The sequence below is a fragment of the Mastigoproctus giganteus genome, chromosome 10 (assembly GCF_048544385.1).
Source record: "Mastigoproctus giganteus isolate SK-2022 chromosome 10, ASM4854438v1, whole genome shotgun sequence".
Taxonomy (NCBI): domain Eukaryota; kingdom Metazoa; phylum Arthropoda; class Arachnida; order Uropygi; family Thelyphonidae; genus Mastigoproctus; species Mastigoproctus giganteus.
The window spans coordinates 167,370,862-167,389,539 of record NC_143584.1 but is presented as its reverse complement, the minus strand read 5'-3'; the positions used below and the strand labels follow the sequence as shown (position 1 = coordinate 167,389,539).

At 39.0% G+C, this 18,678-nt stretch overlaps 1 protein-coding gene across 2 annotated transcripts in view; it reads left to right on the top strand.

Moving 5' to 3' along the window:
- The first annotated feature begins 220 nt into the window (after positions 1-220).
- Nipped-A (Transcription-associated protein Nipped-A) overlaps positions 221-18,678 on the top strand; it is a 1,216,281-nt gene continuing 1,197,823 nt past the window's right edge. For both annotated transcript variants that reach the window (XM_090382460.1, XM_090382459.1), the window contains exons 1-2: positions 221-286; positions 16,445-16,614. In XM_090382460.1, coding sequence (XP_090238586.1) covers positions 16,518-16,614 — 97 coding nt within the window. In that variant the 5' untranslated portion in view covers positions 221-286; positions 16,445-16,517. The remainder of the gene's footprint in view (positions 287-16,444; positions 16,615-18,678) is intronic.

The window sequence follows — 18,678 nt, the reverse complement described above, 5'->3', positions numbered from 1 at the left end:
GGGTTTGGGGAAAGCAGAGTTTACTCTCATTGTTGTAATTTCCTTTTTATTTCTTAAAATTTAGGGTTGCTGGAAAGGCAGGATTGGCCCAGTCTACTCTAACCCTTCAAGTAATAAACTCTTCTTTGCTAAGTGTTAAGTAAATAAATGCACATGTTTGTGAGCCATCATGTTGCATTATGTGATTTTTAGTACTTTGCAGCTTTTTTAGTTCGGATCATGCCCAGTATAAAAATAGTTCAGTTTATTGTGTTTGGTTCGTGTGTAGTAGTTGGCAATTGATTGGGTAAGTCATTTATGTTTCCATTGCATGTGTAAATAAGAAAGATTAAGACAGATTTAAAACATAGTTTTAAGGATTACTATTTAATATGGCTCTCATAGGGCTGAATGTAAGGAAAAAAGTCTAGTTCTTCCTTGAATTTATTCAAACTGACCACCTCCACAAGGTGCCTCTGTAGCCAGGTGGGCAGGAGCAGCAGTGCGTAGCACACGCTTCTTGATTAGACCGGGGTTCAAGCCTGTGACCACCAAATACGGAGGATGCGGAAAGGTCAGGGAATGACCACCGCATATCCTCGGAGCATGGCCTTAGTTGCTAATGCTCCTAAAAACCAAATAACAAACAAACCACCTCCACAACACCAGAAGGAAGTTTTTTCCAACAGTCAACCACCTGCTGGCTGAAGTCAAACGTCCTCACATCGATCCTGCAACCATCTGTTTTCACTTTGAATTTATACCCCTTCATGTGTAGTATGAGCAAGAGTAAGAATGCCATTATCATTGAGCTTGCTCAATCCATTCAAAGCCTTAAAAACCTTGATCGGCTGAGGTAAAGAAAGCCTGCACGAGAAGCATGCAAAAGTTTGATGAAATTTACCGGTAAAAGTACTTTGCCATAACGGCATTTGTATTGTTGCTCTCTCGGTAAACAGATGGTGGATGTTATCGGTCTGGAGTAGAAGCTGAATCCCACAGGGGCTTGAAACCCTCCTGAAGTGGATGGGGGGTAACCTGACCTTTTTTCTTTAGAATCATGACAGAGTCATGTTGGAAATTCTGGTGTCGTAAAAAATGTTCGTAACGTAGTTTCACTGGTAGACTTTTTCGATGTTTGCTGTGCTTCTCGTGTGGGCTTCCTTTGCCTTTTTTTTTTTTTTTTTTTTCTTAATAAACAATTTATCGACTAGCCCACCAGTGATTCTAAAGAAAAAAGGTCAGGTTACCCCCTCCACTTCGGGAGGGTTTCATTCTCCCATGGGATTCAATTTCTACTTCTGACCGATAACACCCCACCGTCTGTTTACCGAGCGAGCAACAATACAAATGCCATTACGGCAAAGTACTTTTACTGGTAAATTTCATCGAACTTTTGCATGCTTCTTGTGCAGGCTTTCTTTACCTTTGCCCCTTGATTATATAACCTCTTAGGTTAGTCTCAAGGTGGTGCAATTTGCAGTGAAGCTTGTCTTGTTAAGACCACCCTTTCATTCCCTTCACCAGTCTCTTGCCCTTCTCTACACCAAATCCAGAATATCTACATCCTTCCTAAAATGAAGGCTCCAGACCTGTATTCAGTACTTAAGCTGCTGCTTAACTATTGCCTTATACAATGGAATAATCATTTCTTTTTCCTGCTAGCAAAGTCCTTGTATGTCGTACTCAAAATGCCATGACCTGCTCTGGCAGCATGACTATACAATTAGCTCCATGTCTTTCATTTTCCTCTGCTCTGAGTGTAGTAGTACCACATAGTTGGTACGTTAATCTGGGATTACTGCTATCCATATGCAGTACCTTGCATTTATCAATGTTATACTTTAGCTGCCATTTTTCAGCCCATCTTCCTAATCTGTTTAAATCTTGTTACAGCAGCTTACCCTGATTACTGTCTCAGCCTTTGTATCATCTGCAAATTTAGATATTAAGCATCATCATCATTAAGCTTCATTAATATCATTAATAAATATAGGAAACAGCAAAGTTCCCAGCATTGAACCCTGGGGGATTTCACTAAAAACACTAGGCCACGAAGAGTAGTGTCCATTAATAACTATTGTCTTCTCCCACTTTACCTTCACTGTATCCACAGCAGTAACTTGCCCATAAGGATACACTGCTCCAATTTGTACAGCAGTCTTTTTATGCATAGTATCAAAAGCTTTCTGGAAATCCAAGTATATGATATCAAAATTATTTTTTGAATCCAATTCCTTTGTTACGGCATTGTAATATCCAATCAGATTGGTCAGACAAGATCACCCCTTAACAAATCCATGTTCTGACTGAAGTATAACAGCTGTCTAGATGGTCCTGCATTATTTCTCTAACCAGTGATCCCATTATTTTACCTTGAACAGAAGCTAAGAAGCCTGTAATTAGTTGCCATCTTTTGATCTCCCTCTTTGTGATTGGGAATACATTTGCACATCTCCAGTGCATAGGGACCTATCATGAATCCAAAGATGCTCTCATAATTATGGCTAAGAGTTTGCTTACTTCCTGTGCTGCCTCCCTTAATATAATTGGATAGATCCCATCCACTTCCAGGCCCCTTTTTATGTTGAGCTTCAACAATTCCTCTTCCACTTTCCTCTCAGTCATCACAAACTCATTTAGCTCCCTGTTAGATTCAGATGAATTTCTGGAATTCCACTCAATAAAGAACTTCTCATCTGTGAATGTAGATGCAAAATACAGGCATAGGTATTCAAAACAGATGCAAAATACCTATTCAGATAATACCTGAATAGATATTTTGTATACCTATGCCTGATAATTTATGTGCATCCCATATAGATGATGCATATAAATTTTTCATTTTTCTTCTCAACCACAAGTCTCATCAGTTCATCTGACATATATTTAGGTGGAATGGTATTTCTTAGTTGATATGAAAAACCAATAGTTTCTACAATTACTTCCTGAATGTTTCCATTTAGCATTTGCTACTGCAACATCATGAGACAGTTCCACTGTATAGGCCGACCGGGCTAGCCGAGTGGGTAAAGTACCTGCCCGGCAACCCAAAGGTCGCGGGTTCGATTCCCGCCTCGGGCTTGGATCAAAGTACTGCAAAAACCTTGGGAGGTGCAATATGGCCACAGAAGCCGATGCGCCAACAACTACCAAATCAAAAAAAAAAAAAAAAAAAAACCACTGTATAGAATTTAAAAACTATTTGATGTCACTATAGTCAATCTTACGTAAGCTTAAGCTCTTCCTTTTACCCTTGACAGTAATGTCTTTAAGTCCTATATCAGCACACTGTGATCAGTGCTACCAAGGGACTTTTATTTACAGGTTCTTAATACACGAAGAGTCGCTGCTGATATTCAGATAAAGAATATTGCTTCCACTTGTTGCTTCTCTAACATGCTGCTATGGAAAACAGATATCCACCAAATCCACAAACCCTTGTGAGTGGGCAATTCACAAACTACAGTCAATATTTGGAAAGTTAAATTCCTCATTTATAAGCCATTTTGATTTACTGGCCCAGTCTATTTCTTTGTATAGCTGTTTTACTCATCACTGTCATTAGGCCTGTAACACCCCTATTCTCATTTTTGTTTTCCTGTTGCTTATTGTCACACCAAACTGACTCAACATTTTACTGACCTGACATTTCAGCTGGATGCACTGCCTTAGATTTTAATATGCTTCTTAACTAAGAGCATGACCTTCCCCTGCTATTCTGCATTGTCTCTTCTTTCCGTACCCACTGTACTCCCCATATTCAAATTTTGCATCCTTTGTTTAAGTGACACCACCTCTCAGATATCCCCACAATGTGTACATTTGATGACTTAATAAGCTTCAAATTCACAAATTTATTTGTTTTGTTCCTAATATTAGTGTATATGCAAGTATACATGCAACTATTCTTACTTTTAATTACCTTAACACAGGCCTGTGAATTTGCATGTTTCATGATGACCCACAGCAGGGCTTGAAATCCCCAACACCTTGCTTTCCAGGCTGCTGCATGTCCCATTGGAAGCAGTGCAAGAATCACTTTTACCCCTGCCTTCAGCTCTAGTTAATGGATTAGTCTGTGTATCCTCCCAAGCTATCAGTTTTCTGACACACCAGGCACTTCCTTTATAGCATCAGGGAATATTATTGCACTCTGTTTTTTTAAGTTATCTATATAATATCAGTGTAAATACACCATAGATAACTCTTAAACAAAAAAACTATGATAGTAGTGAAACGAGCATCATTTTATCTGTATTTCATATTGTGCACCTCCTTCACGAGTTGCCATGTATTGCACTACCTCGAATAAGTAACACTTCACTAAAAGAGAAGGCTATTGTTACTTATTCTTAGTGGGCACCACTACCCAGATGGCACCATTTGAAATATGGTATGGGAAGGGCCTCTGTAGCCAAGTGGTCAGGAGCGGGAGTGCAGTGGCACACGCTCCTTGAGTAGACCGGGGTTCAAGCCCCTGACTGCTAAATACGGTCGATCTGCCAACCCGCACTGGACCAGCGTGGCAGATCATGGTCCATTTCCCTCAGCATGAATTGTTGAGGAGGTTTCCATCCTGCAGTGGGTTGATAATGGCTGCAATTTTTTTTTTTTTTTTTTTTTATGGGATAAAGATCTCTCTCTTATCCTCATACTATCCCTATTAGACTTAGGAAAGCAAAAAAGATGTAGGAAGGTGATTGTAAGAGAGGTAGAGGAAGGAAATGCCATAGAAGGAAGAAAGGGACAGTTACTCCTTCAACTCACCGTACTCAAAAGCTCATAAATTTCTCAAATAGGCAATGCTTCCCCATTAGAGAAGATTGTTGTTACCTATTCTCGGAAACTCTGTGAATATCAGGCTTCCCCTGACGGCATCGTTTTTAAATATGGTATGGGATAAAGATATCAGCTATCCTCAATATCCCTATAAGACTGAGCAAAGAAAAAAAGTAGGAAAGTGATAGTAAGAGAGGGAGAGGAAAAGATGCCGTAGAAGAACGAAAGGGATAATTAGTTATAATTCGTACGAACTCAGAGCTCCATGCCCCGGCTGGGCAATACGTCCCCCTGACGGGGACTGTTGTTACCCAGTCAGAGTCTTGCAAAGGTGATTAAGATCTTCCTCTGGTGCTGTTTCTGGCTCTTTAGCCTTCATCAGTGGGTAGATAGGCGTACACTGGTTAGACCAGACGTGCTTTCCAGTTTCCGGATATTTCTATGGACTTAACCCTTCAGGGACCCTTTATTGGTCCTGCTTTGTGACTATCTAGTGGCCTGTATGGTTTAAAAAAAAGGGGGGGGACAGCGCCCTTATTCACTCATCTCTATATGACTCAACCCAATTGGGCTGCTCACTCGTCCACTGACACACTCCAAGGAAGGTCCAGTCCATGTGACCACCAAGTTGGCGGCTGCCTGGAGTAGGCTTGCCCTACATGGGTTCTAGGGTCATGCCCCTCTTACACACTCCTTTTACCACCTGCAGCTTTCAAAGCTTAGCCGCCATACATACAGGAGAGAGAGAGACCAAATGCCTGCAGCTGACTTGGTCCCTATCCCCTAGTAACTAAGCTAATCTGGTTGGTATGTAACACCCCTAGCCTAGACTGATCATTACCATCTAAGCTGCACATATATGTTATTATCTATTAGTCGACATAGAGGTGTGGGGAAGCACCATAACTGTAAAAATCTTTGCCTTCCGAGTTGCATTAACTCTAGTACCAAGAATCTTCTTATTGCAGCATGCATCATTCAAAAGGTGCATTTTGATACCTCCACTGCAGAGCCGCCACCTTTAATTTTCCTGATTTTCCAAGCTTGATATTTACCTTCATTTAGGAGGTGTATCAGGATGCTCGTTTCTTTGGAAATCGGTGCTGGAAACTGTAGAAATAGTACTTGTTCCCTAGTCAAGTGCGATATTTTCATTGTTTTATCCACATTAATCCAGATGCGCTGAGTAACCGGAAAAGAGAAAAATGCATGTTCCACTGTTTCACACGCCTTACAATATAGCCACTCAAAATTCATATGCCTCCGGAGTTTGGCTTTATTTTTCTCCACTGGCAGGTGTCTGTGTATTATTCTCCCTGCCAGGTCTCTTCATGACTCGTAACCTATGTGGTGATGTAGGTTACTCAACATCTGAGTAGTGTCCAGTCTCAGCCAGCTTCGTGGCACCGGTACTGCCGGTACATTTATATCGGATAACTTCCAGTAAATTTCTGAAATCTTGAGCTTGTTTCCCATGTATAATCCCCCTGCAGATAATTCTTGTAAATGCTTGATTACTAATTTGTAAAAAGGCCCAGTATGTTGGACCAGTATGTTCCTTTCCTAGCAATTCAGTGAATCTCCCCATATTATACTTTATTAAGGCAGCCGCTACGTGGGCTCCCCATAGGGCAGTCCGAGTGTGTTTTAGCACATATGCCCACCTCAACCACTTTAACCGTGGTACTGCATAGCCCCCCCCCCCTCACACTTCCTGCTGTGTAGCCTCTGCTGCGTTACTTCTTGTTGTCTACTGTTCCAGAAAAACGTAAATAGTCTTCGGGTTAACTTTCTCTGTGTGCAGTAATTGAATGATGTAAATGGCACAATGTTCATCAGGATCGGTACCAGAATTGTCCACATTTGTCCAGAATGCACACTCTTCCGGAGAAAGATAGCATCCCCAGATTCCACTCTGACAGAGCGTCCTCCCAAGAGTCTAGTAATTGCCGGGACGATGCTACCAGACATTTTACAAAAGATACCCCCAGGATGGTTATAGGTGCTGTTGAGACTGTGAGGCCTGGTGGCAATTGTACTGGAGCCTCAATTCCCCACTGTTGGCATTTGGTCTTGCTTTTGTTTAGACACAGACCACTTGATAGGCTAAAATGACTGAAAGTATCCAGCGCTCTTTTCCCCGGTATTTCCCAGCTTTCTAGTAAAGCTGGTCCTCTAAATGCTGTGAACTTTTGCTTATAAACATTTGTAAGGAACTGCTATCCGCTAGGGTTGGATCACGTCATCCGCATGTGCTACGAATTTGCAATCAGAGTGTGGACCAGGAAGATAAACCCCCCTGATGTTTTTAGAAATGGTTAATTGCCTCGAATGGGTTCCAGTGCCAATGAAAATAGTGCAGGGCTTAGTGGGCACCCCTGTCTAAACCCCCCCCGTTCCTGTTTTATTTTCTCTGAGCTATAGCCGTTAATCAAGAGACTGGTTTGTTCCCCTTTGTACAGACTTGAGCTGTCTAAGCAAAGACCCCATTTGGTCTGTATGCAACAAATTCCTAAGGTACTCATGGGAGAGTTAATCAAAGGCCTTTGCCAAATCAAGTACCGCCACCACTATGCTGTATTGTTTCTGATTACAGTATGCTTGCAAATCTTTTAGAAATGATAGATTTGCCATCATAGATCTTGTTGGGATTGCATATGTTTGATTGGGACCTATAATGTGCCCCAAGTGCTGTTTGAGTCGGACGTTTAGTACTTTGGCATACAGCTTATAATCTGTATTAAGCAGTGATACTGGCCTCCACTCATCCACTTCTTTCCCCGTTTTACCCTGTATTTTAAGAAATATGGTTTGGGCTTCTATAAATTCTTCTGGTACTACCCCTTCCGAGAAAAATCTTGATAAGATGGCGGCCAAAACTGTCCCAATTTCCTTCCAGTACTTTTTATAAAACTCCACTGTTAGCCCATCTGGACCTGGCGTTTTACCTCTTTTCATTTCTTTCAATGCTAATGATAGTTCACTTAGCAAGATAGGTTGATCCTGTCTTTGTCTATGAATTGCCAAAAACCCCGGTATTTCCCAGCTTTCTAGTAAAGCTGGTCCTCTAAATGCTGTAAACTTTTGCTTATAAACATTTGCAAAACACTTAACAATGTCACTGTTGTTCTGATATTGGTGTGGGCCTTCGTGTATTTGATGGATTAAACTGAATCACACTCTGTGATCACACAGAGTGATCACACTCTGTGTGATCTGTTAAATTGCTTGTAGAAGAAGGCAGATGAATTATCTGCTTTTCTATAACATATGCGCATCTGGATAGCTTCGTTTTCTGCCTGCCTCTCTAATAGCGACAGGATTTCTTTTTGTATTTCCCTTTCTCCCACATCATCCTGACAAGACTTTAGGAGTCTCCGAACTTCATAGAGATGCCTTAGCTCTCTCCTGCTTTCCAGGTACTTTTCCCTTGTTAATTTTTGAAAGGCTGTTTTTATTGCATTTTTTAGTGTGCCCAGCTCCCTTCTATCCAGTGATTGGGATTTCTCAAAAGTTGTGTTAGTCTTTTAATATCCTGCAGGTCACCTTGCAAGAGCACCAGTTTTAACCTCCAGATGCCCTTCCCCTGCTCTACAGTTAAGTTTAATGGAAAGTCCATTATAACTAATTTGTGATCTGTTATTGCGCGAGGTCCCGAAATGTTAATGTGCCTTACCGATTTATTTTGTCTACTATCTTCCTTGGGACATAGAACCTGTCAATGTGAGTCCCTCACGTTCCCCTAGACCAGGTGGCTCCATGACTTGTGGGATATTTCTTCCTCCATATATCAATCAGGTCGTGTTTTAAGCACAGACTATTTAGCTCCAAGGAGCCCCCTGTGCCTGTTGTTGGATCCCCCGTACCTGTCTTGTCTTTTACTGGGTCTAACACGCAATTCCAGTCTCCTCCGATAAATCGGGCCCCCCAACATAAAAAGAGGTAGGCTACTGAATATCCGCTTCCGTTCTGGAGCGGTGTTTGGTGCATATACATTCACTAGTCTTATTGTGTGCAACCCTAGTTTCCAGTCAATGCAAATTATTCTCCCTTTGGAGATTGTAGAATTTTCCTATAATTGGTGGCAAGACTACGATGCCTCACCCCCCTGGCATTCCTTGAGCCGAAACTCCAGAAACTTAGACATTTGTATCTGTTCTGGAAATTTCGCACTTGGACACTGTTAAAAAAGTGGCTCTCTTGAATGAATAAAATCTTTACACCTAGTAATAGCATGCTTCTCCATGTATGATGTTGAGCCTGCCCTTGAGCAAAGCCCCATATATTCCAAGTACCGATGATTACCATGTATATATAATTCGCTTTATCTTAGAAATTTTATATATTGTGTCAGAGATATGCTTAAAGCATACAAGGTTTTGCCTAACTCTTGTTCATGTCCTAGTAACCATGAAATTCGGGAATTGCTTAGCTGCTGAACTATTCCCAGTAGCGTCTGTCCCACCAAATTTCCAAAAAATATGTCTCTCCACATGAATTGAATGTTACCTGCTTTGCCTTCCTGATTGTGCTCTAACACTATTCTAGGCTTCCCTAGCCGCTGCTCCCATTCTGCTAATTTAACAGTTAATGTTTCTGCTCCTGCTGGCACATGTTTCGTTAAATGCTCCACCCCAGTAGTTTGTCGCTTCCCACGCCTAATGCCTCTTCTGTTTCAGAATCGTCTGAACTTAACTCATTCAAGTCTTGTATTATATCCTTTCCCTTTTCTACAGTTTGTCTCTTTCTTTTTCCTTCCTCCCCTAGACTTTCTTCATTTATGTTTTCCCCCCTCTTCTGATCTCTTGTTATTTTCTCTGTTCCCATTAATATGGGGGTATCTTGTCTGATATGTGTAACCCCCTTCCCCTCCTCTATTCCTGTGATTAAATTCGCTGGTTCTGCTGATAATTTTTTTGTGGCTCCCTGTGACCTTAAAATGACCATGTTTCCCTTATTCAGATTCTCTTCACCGCCTTTTTCTTTCCCTCCTCTGATGGCCTCTGCATATGATCTAACGGGGCAGCTGCCCGCTTTGGGGCTCGTCTCTCCACATTTATTGCATGCTTTGGGGCAGTCACTGCTAATGTGCCCCATTTCTTTGCAATTATAGCAATGCCCTTTCGTGCAATTCGCACCTAGATGATCCAAGCTGCCACATTTCAAGCATTTCTTTTCTACCCCTCTATAGTTCAGAAGTAATCGATTCCCCATAACATAGATAATGTTTGGAACCGGCTTTCTCATTTCCATTTGCACCGTAACTTTCCCCGTATACAACTCTGGAAAGCCTTCCCATGCATGCATTCCTATTTTCGAGACTTTGCCATAGGCTTCTAATGAGGTTTTTAAATATATGTTCGGCATTTCGACTGGATACTGCTCTCTATTGTGATATATTTCCTTATGCTACCCACCAAGTGAGGGTGTATCACTTGGTTTTCAAATGGGAAGCCCCTAAGCAACGTATCTCTTGTCACACAGTCTTTACAGACCACCTGGTATTTCCTCAAGGGCAGGAGGGTAAACCCCTGCAATGTGGATAAGTTTACGCATTTCGCTAAACCCTCAATCATTTGTCTTGGTTCGTACTCTGCATCCAGAGTGAATTCCAAGGTCCTCTCACGTACATAAAAACTCATTTTGCAAAAAAAAAAAAAAAAACCAACAACAATCGTGCCCGCAGGCACTAATCCCACCCTGGGAACTTTCGCAGGGCCAGCAACGAAAACTTAATATTAGAACTTACGATATCTGGAAAGACCTTGAAACGGCACAACCTCATCGGACGACTTTCTGGAAAAGGAACGTTTAATCCGGCCTTTCTTCGGTGGGTGGGCAGGTATTCTGGTATTGTAGACATGACAGTCCAGGTGTGAAGGTAAACCCATAATATGAGAGATGCCAAAAGGTGTATATGATAATGTTTAAGCCAAACTAAATGCTGCAAGGCATATGTTCAAGACAATAAATTATCTATGTAATATCGGTGTAAATACACCATAGATAACTCTTAAACGTTTTTGTTAAAAGTTAAGAGTGCCCATTGAGAATAAGTAACAATAGCCTTCTCTAGAAGGAAGAGGATAGCACAAGAATGAGAGCGAGCAAGCAATAAGGGGATACTAAAGTCTGTTGTTGGGAAGAGATAATTAATTTCTTAATTTAAAAAAAACAAATGACACGGAGACCAGTTTGGATGGTGCTACAGCGAGATGAGAGTGGTAAGGGATTCTAAAGTTTGTTACAGGAATAGATGATTGATCTCATAATTTTTTAATTAAAAAAAAAAGAATAGTAGGTTAACCTGATAGTAGTTATCAGGTTTTAACTAGTGATAACCTTTTTGATTAAAGTAAGAAACTTAAATGAGTTATTTCTCTGTTAGTATTTGTTTGTTTATACTGCATCATTGGAATTTAGTTATTGTTGGAAGGGTGATTGTTAAGGAATAAATCTTCAGTGTATTCTTTCCTAATAGTGGAAACTATCATGGTAATGGAAAACTAACAGGTATTTTGCAACAATGAAGTATTTTATAAGTTTTTCTGAAGAAAGGAGGTGAGAGAGTTAATATTATCTTTATTCTTTGGTGAAGTGAAAGCATTAAAGGAATTTGGAATTCTCTAAATAAAAAGAATAAAGTCAAACCTTACTAAGTGGCTGACCTAACCAAGCAGCAAAATTGTTAACTTATCTCAAGAAAAACTTGTAAACTATTTTGCATGAGGAATTTTAGTAGTTTAAAAATGTTTCATTTTGAAGTCTGCATTGTTTATGTCATCAAAAATGGTTAACCTCAATTTTGCTGCTAGACTTAAGGTGGTCACTGGTAAAGTTTTTATTTATCAAAGAAACAGCAGTTTGTTAACCAGAATACAATCTCTTAAAAAGTTTAAATGTTAAGTTATCTAATTTCTAAATACATTCAGATTATTTTTGGAAAATTTTGTCTTGTAGTTTATTTTATTTGTGTGACAAACAGAGAACAGTACACTATAAAAACCAAGTTTTTAGACCTGTGACACTAAGGATTCTCAAATCACAAAGTTTGGATTTAGATGTTTGCAATTTGGTTTAGTAATTATTCTTATTTAAATTTAACCCATAAAATTTAAAATGTTCCATGTTTTAATGTATGGTTACACAAAGAAAGGTTCTGAAAGAAAATTGAATTTGAATAAAATACAGGTAAATATTATTATATTTGGCAATTCTTGGTAATTAAATTGTTAATTTAATACAGTTGATTCCAGTTATTTGAGTCATATTGGGACTAGTGCATTTTGGCCCGATTAAGCAGCTGCCCCAATTATGCGAAGTTTCATGTAAATAGTTAAAAATACAATGGACCCCCACTTTATGATTGATTTTCTGTACGATCAAATCACGTTACTATGGACTCACCATAGTAAAGTACCATTCACTATACGATATGTAGTAAGCACCAGTCATTGTGATCACATTTGTGAATTTAATTTTAATTCTATTAAGCAGCAATTCTAATTAGCAAAAATAGGAGGAATATTATCCACAGGCCATAAAAGTAAAGTTATATCAAGCACAAATTTATACTTTATTACCTTACCAATTAAAAAATTAAATGATACGTCAAAATCGGAAGAATATTTTCCACAAGTTAGCAAAATAAAAATAAATTTACACTTACGTGCATAGCTTTATTAATACGTACTATAATATGTACATACTAACTAGTTGATATTTCTGTTCACTAACATTTGTGGGTGGGGATTAAAATTTAAAACAATAAAAAAGATAAGCAATCAATAACAAAGAACATCAGGGATAAAGGGAAGGGTTTTTGCTTTCATAAAGGTGACTACAGTGGTCTGAGACGATATTTAAATTCTATACGGTGGGACCAACATGATGTTACCAACACCAAATTCAAAATGGGAATCATTCAAAGAAATAGTCTTGGAGGCTACTAGGCTTTTCATATCAACTAAGAAATATTGTTCAAGATTTAGGCCTAAATGGATGTCAGATGAACTAATTAGACATGTGGCAGAGAAGAAAAATGCATGGGATACATATAAATTAACAGGTGACACAGAAGCCTATGATAGATATAAGCTGGTCTATAACCAAGTCACAAAGCAGGTTGGCGTCTCCGTAGCCAGGTGGGAAGGAGCAGCAGTGCGTACCACACGCTTCTTGATTAGACCGGGGTTCGAGCCCGTCACCACCAAATATGGAGGATGCGGAAAGGTCAAGGAATGACCACCGCATATTCCGGAGCAATATGGCCTTAGTTGCTAATGCTCCTAAAAACCAAACAACAACAACCACAAAGCAGGTTAGGCAGGCAAAGATAGATTACGAGAAATCTTTGGCAAAGGATGCAAAGAAAAACAGCAAAGACTTCTTTACTTATGTAAACTCTAGAAGGAAGGGGATGAATCAGATTGGTCCACTTGATATCGATGGTTCAACTGTTGATGATCCTGCTCAGGTAGCTAACAAACTAAATGAATATTTTGCATCTATATTCACACATGAGGAGTTATTCAGGGAGGGGAATGCCAGAGGTGTATTAATCTCTGGCAGTAAGCTAGATAATCTTGTAATAACAGAGTAAAGTGGAGGAGAAATTGTTGAAGATAAACATAAGAAAGGCACCTGGGGTGGATGGAATCTATCCAGTTATATTAAAGGAGGCAGCAAAGGAAGTAAGCAAACCCTTAGCTATAATTATGAGAGCTTCCTTGGACTCAGGGGAAGTACCCATGGACTGGAAATGTGCAAATGTGACCCCAATCAAAGGGGGAGACAGGTAATTACAGACCTGTTAGTTTAACTTCTGTTCCAGGGAAATTAATGGAGGCACTGGTTAAAGAAGCATTGCAGGACCACCTACACAAGACTTCAGTTATAGCTTGGACACAGCGTGGGTTTGTTAAGGGGAAGTTTTGTCTGACCAATTTAATTGGATACTATGATGTAGTCACAAAGGAACTAGATACAAAGAATAACTTTGATATCATACATTTGAATCTTAGAAAGGCCTTTGATACTGTTGCACATGGAAGACAGCTGCACAAATTGGAGCAGTGTGGCATTGGAGGCAAATTGCTGCTATGGATAAAGGGATGGTTGAGTGGGAGAAAACAGAGAGTGGTAATCAATGGACACTGGTCACCGTGGACTAATGTTATTAGTGGAGTCCCCCAGGATTCAGTGTTGGGGTCCATTGTTGTTTTCTGTATTCATTAATGATATTGATGATGGTATATCAGGCTTAATGTCTAAGTTTGCAGATGACACGAAGGTCGGCAGGGTTGTTAATGACACTAATGACAGTACGCTGTTGCTGCAGGATCTAGAAAAGTTGAGCAGATGGGCTGAGAGGTGGCAACTGAAGTTTAACATTGACAAATGTAAAGTACATTTGTGTAATTTACATTTTGACTGTTTATGTATCAACTGTGTGGCTACACTGAGAGTGGTAGAGAGTGAAAAGGACCTGGGGGTAATCGTGCTGACAGATATGAAGTTTTCTGAGCATTGCAGATGGGCTACAAGAGTAGCTCAAGGTGTCTTGTCAATGATATACAGGAATTTTTCTAGCAGGGATAAGGAGGTGATTATCCCCTTGTATAAAGCAATGGTCAGGCCACACCTTGAGTACTGTATACTGGTCTGCAGGCCTCATTTTAAGAAGGATGTAGAGCTGTTGGTACAGAGAAGAGCAGCAAGATTAGTGAATGCAACAAAGGGTTGCTCTTCCGAAGAAAGGCTTAAGTTTTCCAAATAACAGTGTCTGGAGACTAGGCACCTGCGAGGTGATCTGATTGAGGTGTATAAAGCCTTGAATGATTTGAGCATGCTCAATGCTGTTGGAATTCTTCTTCTTGCTCAGAATAATCGCCTGAGAGGGCATAAATTCAAATCGAGGAAATCAGTTATAGGATAGATGTGCGGAAGTTTGCCTTTATTCAGAGGGTGATTAATTGCTGGAACAAACTTCCGTGTTGAATGGGTGAAATGAGAAGGGGGTGTGTGTGTGTGTGTGTGTATGTTTGTGTTTTTTTGGCTGATGCTATATAAGCTTGCTTTCTTGCATCATGTGCCCTTGCTAATGCTAAAACACGGCACACAAATTGCAGGCATCACCATACTTGCAAGTGAGAATGGAGTAACAAGTTACGAAGCTTAAAAAATAGGAATGAAGAAAAGATTCTGCAAATTTGTTTTTTATATGATTGAAGATATCATGGAAGGGGAAACACATTTCACTATAACATGAAAAACTAGAATTCCAGCTATCGGTATTATTGCAAATTCAGGAAGGTAGAGTTTACTATCCGTTTATAATAGATTGCACTAACAGAAAAGCTCAATAAACAGGGGACTGCTAATTGTTTTTATTGTTTTATGGTTGTGACTTCCAGAAATCCGACCGAACCATGTGGTATGGTCAGAGACAATTGTAGGGTAATCTCGAGTGCTGCAGTTTCCTGCCCCGATTAAACGGCATGTTGTCCCAATTAAGTGAAGTAAACTCTGGCTATTTTCTTGATTGGGTTCTGTTCTTTAAGATTTGTCCGAAATAAACGGCTGCCCTGATTAACTGGTGACCCAAATAATCGGAATCCACTGTACTTGCAGCATAACAGAATGCAGTTTACTGTACAGTAGTTAACTCATCTCTTTATTTTTGCATACATATGTCAGATTTTTACTTGGTTTTTCTATGGAATTTCAGTATTCCCATAATAACAAGTTTATAATTTTTACAACATAATTTTTAGGAATCCATCTCTCATAAAAATATTAAGTTAATACAGTGACTTCTTAATTTACGCAAGGGTTACATTCTGGAACATCTTGTGCAATTTAAATTCATGCGGAATGTAAATAATCACCAAAAAAGCTATAATAGGATAGGCTTATGAGAGTAGCTCTTGCATGTAGCAAAGTTACCCCTACCGGTACATACCGTTTATTTTCTGTGGTTGGAAGACTGGGCACTCAAAAAAAAAATGATGAGCAAATAGTCACTAATCTTTATTGATTTACTTATTTATTTTATTATTTTTTTGTGTAATTTAAACACATGTAAAATAAGAAGTAACTGTATTTGATATTTAATTTTTATAAATATTAAATAATTTATAAATGTTAAATAAATAGTCCCCAAACATGTGCTCATAACTATAAATATATGTCTACAGAAGAGTGTGTTCATAAGCTGTTTGCATTTTGTGCTGGCTGAAAAACCTGTAGTAACTCATGAAAAAAACTCGATACTCTCTACCTGAGATTGACAGATTACAGCCTTGAATACTGAGGCCGTTAGATATTACTCCATTTGTCAACCAAATTGAATCTCTACTTCTCCAAACAGGTGGGAGGTGGTGGTGTATTGTGCCGACTAGGTTGCCATGGAGGACTCTCTCTCTCTCTCTCTCTCTCTCTCTCTCTCTCTCTCTCTCTCTCTCTCTCTCTCTCTCTCTCTCTCTCTCTCATGTTAAGCTGGGATTACCTGTTTTAAGGGATGGCTGTAGGCACAATGTAGTCAGTTATAAACTCCTTTGGTTGCAGTGGCTGTAAAGAGTATAAATAGAAATTTATAATTTTATTCCTTCATCTGTTATACTGTTTTAGGACTACGTAATAAATTTTGAAGTAAGCTTCACTGTATCTTTTTATATTTCAGAAAGTGGAATGAAGTGTTAATCAAACATAAATGCAGCAATTGTAAATTTAAAGATTATTTGTACTTGCTAATCATGCCTGGGATGGTACCGCCACCGCTTAACCAGGATCCAATCACTCAGGTGAACACATACCGTTCCTATGTGTCAATGTTAGTGGATCCAGGAGCTAGTAAGTTAATGTATTGCTTGCTTCTATATAAATGTATTTGATATGTAACTTTCCAGAATTAATAATTATTTATATAGGAGTCTCTAGAATAATCTGCTATTTGTAGCTTAAGATTGTTTACAAATTTAGATTACAAAAAAAAAAAAAAAAAAAAATCATGTTTTATTGGTTTGCTAATGAGTATTTCCTTTCAGAAGGTATGTCCCAAAAGTTTCAGTCCTGAAACTTTTGGGACATACCTGTTTTTATATTTATTTATATTTTTAAATTGGTATGCTTTGTTTTGTCTTGTTTTAAATTGCCTTTTCCCAGATGGAAAGGAGTGGGCTGTGGAAGGTGATTCCAGAGTGGTCTACATTTCCACTGCAATTTTGGTTGAAAAGATTCAGGCTATCTGAAAATTTTTGTATCATGATCATCGGATAACAGTTGAGATGCTAGCAGATAAATTGAATATAACCAGCTTCAGTTGTCATTGCATTTTGCCCAAGAATTTGGAGGAAAAAATTGTATTCATGGTTGTGAGTCTGCATAGACTCACATCAGAATAGAAAGAATCTTTTGCAAATTCCACTTAATATTAACACCTTCATTACTTCTATTAATGTTGACGATGAACTTTTGTGCTTTCAATTTGACCAGACTAATCTGAACAAAACAAGCCAGTGTGAAGATGTCAGTGGGAACCTTGATGCTCATGCTGTGACAGGAATGATGTGCAACAATTTGCATGGAGGAGGAGAGTGTAGTCTGCTTCATCGTTACATGAAAGAAATTGTATAAATACAATTAAAAGAAATTAGTCGTACTGCTTCTGGAATTTGTCTTGGAACTTTGTGTCATTTTAATTCAGTGATTCTCAAACCTGTAAGTCAACACCCAAACATGGCTAGGCATAGATTTGCCAAGTGTCAAAAAAAATTTCTTTTATATCTTCATTTATGTTATATTTAAAAAAAAAATGCTAATTCTAACCTCATCACTGCATAAGTCATAAAGGTTAATATATTTTGCACCAAGATTTTTGCAAATATCTGGGATCACTTTTTTTTTAGCTAAATTGTAATCAGCTGCTGTCACAATTATGCATACATACATTTTTCTATAGTAAAGCAGTGCTCTGAATTTTTGCTTTAAAAAATGACTTCAACAAAAAAGGCATGTTGACAAATGTATCAAGTATGGTTTACTTCAGTGGCTTTTAGGTGTGTGTTAAGTGACAAAAGAGCTAAGACAGGTCATTATATTGTGTCTGTAATTGCATATACTCTTTGGTTAGTTTGTTGGGATGATTGATATTAATTATTTTAACTTGTTAACATTTTCACTCTTAATGTTACCAACAAAGCTATTTACTACCAGGCAAAATGACTGCCAGGCATTTTGTTCAGCACAAGTCATTAGTAATTTTGTCTTTCATTTCCTCCGAAGCAAACATCTGCTTAACTTATGGACCAATAAATGTGCCACCCTTCACTTTTACATCAGGTGATTTTGGAAAGGTGGATTGTGTATGCTTGAGGGTGTTACCATGATGAACCACACTTTTAACAAAGGTTGGCAACATTTTTGTAAGTGAGGAAGGGGGGGAGCACTATTGAAAAGTGAAATAGAAGTGGGATATTTGGTTTTGCATTTAATATGGGTATTCAACATCAAGGTAGCCAGAGGCTTTTACTGTACTAGCCAAAAAAAAAAAAAAAAAAACACTTGTTATAAACCCCCCCCCTCGCCATTTTGGTACCTATCTAGCCAAACTTTGGCCCCTCTGTGGGCAGGAGCAGCAGTGCGTAGCACACGCTTCTTGATTAGACTGGGGTTCAAGCCCGTGCCAATACGGACGATGCAGAAAGGTCAGGGAATGACCACTGCATATCCCCAGAGCAATATGGCCTTAGTTGCTAATGCTGCTAAAAACCAAATAACAAACAAACATAGCCAAACTTTGAATTCCCAAGCAATCAGCTTAAACCGCCCATGGAGGCAACTTATCCAGTAATTAACAACTCTCTGGCTGAAAGAAAACTTCCTGCAATCCAGTCTAAACCTCTTCCCCTGTGATTT